Here is a 6,135-nt window from a genome sequence, read left to right on the forward strand (position 1 = left end):
TGTTGGAGGGTGTGGGGTGTGTGGTGCATCCAAGAGGCGTGAATAGGCCAGTGCATCCCCTGTTCTGCTCTTGTAAGAGCCCCAGCCAAACCAAAGGCAGTGGCCTCCAGTGAAAAGGTCCTCAGGTATTTATGAGAGAGTGAGAGAGCATCGGCTGCCCATAGAGCTGCCCCACCCCAGCACTGCTTTAAGAGGCGGAGACACAGGGATGGCTACAAGTGCTTACAAGGGGAGACATGGGTATAATAGGAAGAAAGAGAGGGAAGACCTGTAGGGATTGTGTGTGTGCGTGTGCATGTGTTTTGTTTGCAAAAAAGTGAGTGTGTGTGTAAATTTCCCTTTCTCTAACAGACACAGAGAAAGAGAGCAAAATAATGTGTGTGAGTGTTATCTCTCTTTCTCTCTTTCTCTCTGAGAGAGACAGAGAACAAAGACTCACTATAAATTTCAACAGGAGATACATCAGAGGCTAACATAACCAATCAGCATGGCTCACACAGCATTCTGTTAGAAAAGGACACACACACACACACACACACACACACACACACACACAAATAAAGTAGTTTACTCTCTCCCATAGTAACGGCTGGGAGCTGTACAGTTAAAGGGAGGAATGCAGTATTTATGGCGCGCGCCTGATTATCTACATAACCACGTCCAAAAATCCACCCCACTGCTCGTTAACCAGAACAAGTGCATGGCGCTGAAACAGGACTTCTTTTCTGAATGTGGAGAGAGAAAGAGGGAGGGAGGGAGAGAGAGGCCTGCCAGATCGTGTTAACCTTTCAGACTCTGTCCATGGAGATAGCGGCGACAAACAAAAAAAAAGCGATGCCGTAAAAGAGGCCTGTGGTCGCTCTATTTATCTTTGATTTTCATTATTCAGTGGCCTTCAATAGCGCATACGCTCGTTATTCAATTATAACACGCTTCAATAGCGCATACGCTCGTTATTCAATAATAGTAAGGCCTCCGTTACCCTAGCCATTGCGAAACCTCTTCAAAAACACAGCTCTCGCCCGGCCTCCTCTGGAAATCAAGCAACACTCGCCAGAATAGGCATCCAAAGGAAAAATATCGTAGTTTTGTAATAGGAGTCGTATCCAAAACTGCCAATGGAATATCACAACCAGTCTGATATCAAAGAGAACCTCGCCTAAACCATATCCCCAGGACGCGGAAAGGGGACCCCTTGTTTTGAATGTTCTTCAATGACCCCCGCCACCTCATTTCTACCACTTAGCGCAGTCATAAATGAATCATCGGAGGCCTCTCTGCGTAATCTTATGGCGCTTTGCCATCGAACAGCAGCGTATCCCTGCCATATGTTGCCGCGGGGGTTTTAATCCGGGCGAGAGAAAGGCCACGCCATTCAAATCCCAAAGTGAATTTCATACCCGATGAGTGGACGCCTTCTCCCATTGGAATGCCGTTGACAGACAAGTCCAGGGCTTTGGAAAACCACGCCGCCTCATCGATTCGTGACCAAAGGGTTGATAGACGCGCGAATAAATTACGAGAGCTGGTCAAGGGTTCAGAACAATCTCCTCGTTTCTTTGGTGACTTCACATTTAAGAGTGGGCACTGTTTACTGGACCTGTCGGGGTAGGAGTGACGGTGCGTCAGTCTGTCATGTTAGCGTCAAATCCGTAAAATCTCCTATTTCTTCTCCCTATGGCCTTACTTAAATCAGCGCTCTTCAGCCTCCCCACATTGGTAGCCTTGGTCACTGGTCTAATTAAAGTGTGTGTAGGCTACCGCTTGAGTGTATCAGTAGCCTTAGCCTAAGTAACGTAACTAACTGTTTTCTTTTGTTTGTTTACTTGTTTTGTATTTGTTTGTTTATTTGAATTATATGCTATCCAACTTGGTTGCATAGGCCTATTGTACCGTTGGTGGAGGTGTTAGGCTTACAGCAGAATTCTAAATAAGAAATCCGCTCTAATCATCTAAATAAGAAATCAGCTCTGCGTTTGTAGACAATACGTAAGAGGAATGACACCTGAATATTAAACAATATTCCCCTCGCCTTTAAGACTAATTGTTTCAACATGTCAGCAGCCACAGTTTAGATACACATATCAGCGGGGAACTCCCTAGTCTGACTTCTTTATCTGGAGTATTTAGCGCCGGGCTACACCACCGGGTAGGCTATTATTGTGTTCTGCAATAACTCATCTGCGATAGCGGCGCGAACAATGTCTGGCGCAACTTTTCATCTTTATTATCTTTCGTCAGTTTGTTTCCTCCTTTGCTCTGTTCTCTTTCTCTCTCTCTCTCTCTCTCTCTCTCTTTGTTTTTTTTCTCTCGTCCCCTCCTCCTGGGCGTAGGGCTGGTCGCGCGCTGCTGTCAGAAGGCACACGCCGTCGGCCAATTCAGTGCGCGGGCAGCACTCGACCACTTTACGACCTCATTCACTCATTACCGCCGCGCACGCGCCAGGCAGCACAAGCGACGCTCCACCTGTCAGATAGGCTCCGGTGGTCGCGCGCAGAGCGGTATGCCAAGATGAAAAGATAAGTCCCATTTAACCACAGGCACATAGTGTCAGATCTAAAAGTTTGACAAGAAGGCGGGGGACTGCACAACGTTTTTAAAACAACTTTCGTCCTTTGAAAAGTTATTTCCTTTCACAGATTAGCCTCTTTGAACTACTGGATGGACCAATTATTTTAACTCAAAATAATGCACACCAGCAGAATTTTATACTATCAATAAATAAGCTCTGTTTTGTTTCAAATAGGCTACACACACACACACACACACACACAAAATATATTTTGATCACCCATAAGTTCGGAAATATCTAATGCCGATCACACTGACAAAATGTGTTGATGTGTTGTCAAACAACACGTTGTCTAGCCATAGAGTCCCCCATAGCCGTCCATAGCAGGCAGATTTGGCATGCTGTTCGGGTTCAGGGGGTGCAACAGTATTCAAGTCACGTCCTCCTCAACCGGACACCAACCGAGCTTCTGAGCGATGCACCCCATTCATGCTATCCTCGGGCTTTTGTGCCACACTGATTTCTAAATTGCGATGAGTGCATGTGTCCTTGCCATCAGAAAATGTTTTTTTTTCCTCCAAAAATGTTTTGCTGAGAAGATACCAGATGACTTCAAATGGAAAACATGACTGAATAACTCTGTCTCTCTCTTTCTCTCTCTTTCACACACACACACACACATACAGAGAGAGAGAGAGATGCACAACACAAAAACATAGGAACCAGAAGTTGATCATTTTCATATTGCTTTATTGTGAGACTAGTGTAGAAAATATTGTTAAAGGCATATTCATCTTTCTTTTGTCTATTAAAAACCAACCCCTTTAAGTGAAGGTGGTATATAAGACAGGTTGCATCAATACACAATATACAGTCCATTGTGCTCCGTGTGGACATTAGCTGCGTAACCTTTGATCATTATGAACTCCAAGATATTACAATAACATGTAATTCCTATTAAATAAGACACGTTGGTGCTAAAATATCACTTGGAGTGTCAAACTCCGTACAACCTCAAAAACCATGACAGGGGAGTCAGCTGCGATGTTTTTACAGTCTACACAGGCGAGAGGTCATTAGGCAATTAATATATTGTCAAAATATATACATATGAAAAGAATGTGTACAAAACATCTATAAATCTCTTACATACAAAAATAGCTTAATATATCTCCAAAACAAACGTTTATACAAATAGAATTTCATATAATAAAATCCGCAAAAGTTGGAAGCATTTTTAGAATTGTGTGTCAGTGAAACATCTATACAAAGAGGGTTGGACGTTCTTTGATTGGATTTAGCATAGTTTGAAAACATTTAAATAGTGTTTGTATGTGCCACCGTATGTGGAGTGTCATTTTAAATTAGGGCATTTTAGGACGAATGCGCAAGAAGCATGAGTTCCGGCGCGGTAGGCGCTTTGTTTTGCCCGACAGCAGGACGGATCGTCGTATCTTGAAGCCCCTTGGCTCTAGGCGTTGAGGCCCGATACCTGTCGGTGTCATTCGGGGCCATTGCCGGTTGTGGACACATTGGTCCGGAGCGCAAACGCAGTGCTTTGTGTTCGTAGAAAGCATAGGGGTCTACGAGGCCCTTCTGGAACGCTGGCAGTGCAGATGAAGCAGCAACATCATCCTGTGATTTAAAAAAGAGAGAGAAGGACGGATGAGTCTTCAAACTAAAACCATAACTAAAGCAATACCCTCCAACTACGAAAAGTGCCTTGACTAATAATAAAGTATGAATAGGCTCCTGATTGTAATATATTAATAACAACAACAAACCTGCAATGGGCGCTCAGAACCAGTTAGTGAAGTCCAGAAGTTCTTGTTCTTCGGGACTTAACGGATCGTACGAGCCCTCGTCTGAGGAGTAGGATGAGACTGGTGATCCCGCCATCGAGTTCATGTCATTGGCGTAGTTCTGGGACATGGTGGGCGAGAGTACGCCCGACTGGAAGGCTGCACTGACTGCGTCGTGCTCGTCCAGTAGCTGCTGCAGCGCGCGGATGTACTCCACAGCCGAGCGCAGTGTCTCCACTTTGCTCATCTTCTTGTTGGCAGCGCCGTTGGGGACGTGTTCGCGCAGCGTGGCGAAGCCGTTGTTGACAAGCTTCACCCGGTTGCGCTCTCTCTCATTCCGTCGCGCCACGGCATGCGGCTGCTGCTGGGGAAGGCTGTAGCCGAAGCCGGCGAAGTTGAGCCTCCTTTTACACCGCAGAAGTTCGGGGGAGGACGACCGATGTCTCTTCATCTGCTTGGAGGCGGACTTGCCGCTGCACTGACTGTCAGTCGGGCTGAGCTGGATGCTCTGCGCGGCTGCTGCGAAGAAGCAAGTGGGAGGCAGGAACTGTTGCTGTCCGACGCTGATTTCCATCTTGGCAGTGATATCCATTTACCGTAGATGTAAAGGTGGAAAAAAGAAAAAGAAGAAGATCAACGAAGCGATGACTGGATGAGTCGCTTGCAGGGAAAAGAGGCGTATGCTTTCGGGTTGCCCGGTTGACCGTGCGTCTAGCTCGTGGCGTTCACGTGTGGCTTTATGCTCCCTTTTTTTTAGCTGTTGTCAAATGGGCAGTGAGGTGGACTGCAAGCCTCGCGCGCTCCTTGAATTGCTCTGAGTCCGGAGAGGGGCCGCTGGGGGCTTTTTCAACGCACGGGCAGCCCCCCACGCGCCCAACCTGACCACGCCTCCTCGCGCCTGCTGTATTCACCTTGGGCTGCGATGCTGTTGCAGTTCGTACGCCAGGCGCGTGCCACTCCTGCTACTGAATAAACAACAGAATCCTGCGCACAACTGCTGTGCAACTTTAAGACTTTGGAAGTAAGGAGACAAGGACTCTCCGTGGTAACCTATTGTGAGAGTGTTTTTCTGAAGTCGCTCTATCTCAGATTTCACACAACTTATCAGTTACAGAGACATTAAATTAAGTTATGACTGTGCAATCAAACTGTACACACTTACAACGTCTAACAACCTTCATTCATATATTTGAATTAGAAGGGACCCTTACCTTACAAAAGTCCCAGTGAACAATGGAGCTTATTAATACTTTCTTTGAGAAACCACATGAACTTATATCTGAACTCGAAGAGGCCCTATCATTACGAATGGAATAAGCATTTTGTTCATTCGAAAAATCAGTATAAACAAAATTAGACAGACAAATGTTGAACACCATCCAAACCAACTTTTAAAAGCATTTTAAAGCAACAAGCTCGTGTTGACTGGGTACAGGCTGAGCTCGGATACTCTGTCCGTTTGGGTTTATGGTGCTGAAAGACAGCTCTCTTCAGCACTTACGGGTGGACGAGTGAGCCACAACTAAAACCAAGCACGGAAGAACTCTTAACGTAAGTTGTTCAGTACAGGTGTGGCTCAGGCGAACAAAGTCATGAATTTCCCCACTGGCGTTGATTCAGTCCCCGCCAGTCTGACTCCGGGGTTGGGCAAGATGCTTCCCGCAGCCATAGTCTTAGATATACTATTCATGCTGCTGCTAAGACTTTCACAACCGCGTTAAGAGTATCGCGTACTGACTGAGAATGGAGCTTTGTCTGGTCGAGGCGAATTTTCCACTTTCATTAAAACTAATCAGTGGAACGGAAGGTAAAATCTGTGAG

The 6,135-nt window shown here is 46.0% G+C and overlaps 1 protein-coding gene across 1 annotated transcript; it reads right to left on the minus strand.

The window, feature by feature from the left end:
- Positions 1–3,265: 3,265 nt before the first annotated feature.
- Positions 3,266–5,374, minus strand: ascl1a (achaete-scute family bHLH transcription factor 1a). The gene is made up of 2 exons (XM_042078802.1): positions 4,297–5,374; positions 3,266–4,147 (listed from the first exon to the last, which is right to left on the minus strand). The coding sequence occupies exon 1, from the start codon at positions 4,904–4,906 to the stop codon at positions 4,310–4,312; it is 597 nt and encodes a 198-aa protein (XP_041934736.1). The 5' UTR covers positions 4,907–5,374; the 3' UTR covers positions 3,266–4,147; positions 4,297–4,309.
- Positions 5,375–6,135: the final 761 nt, after the last annotated feature.

Source organism: Alosa sapidissima, chromosome 22, assembly GCF_018492685.1.
Source record: "Alosa sapidissima isolate fAloSap1 chromosome 22, fAloSap1.pri, whole genome shotgun sequence".
NCBI classification, from domain to species: domain Eukaryota; kingdom Metazoa; phylum Chordata; class Actinopteri; order Clupeiformes; family Clupeidae; genus Alosa; species Alosa sapidissima.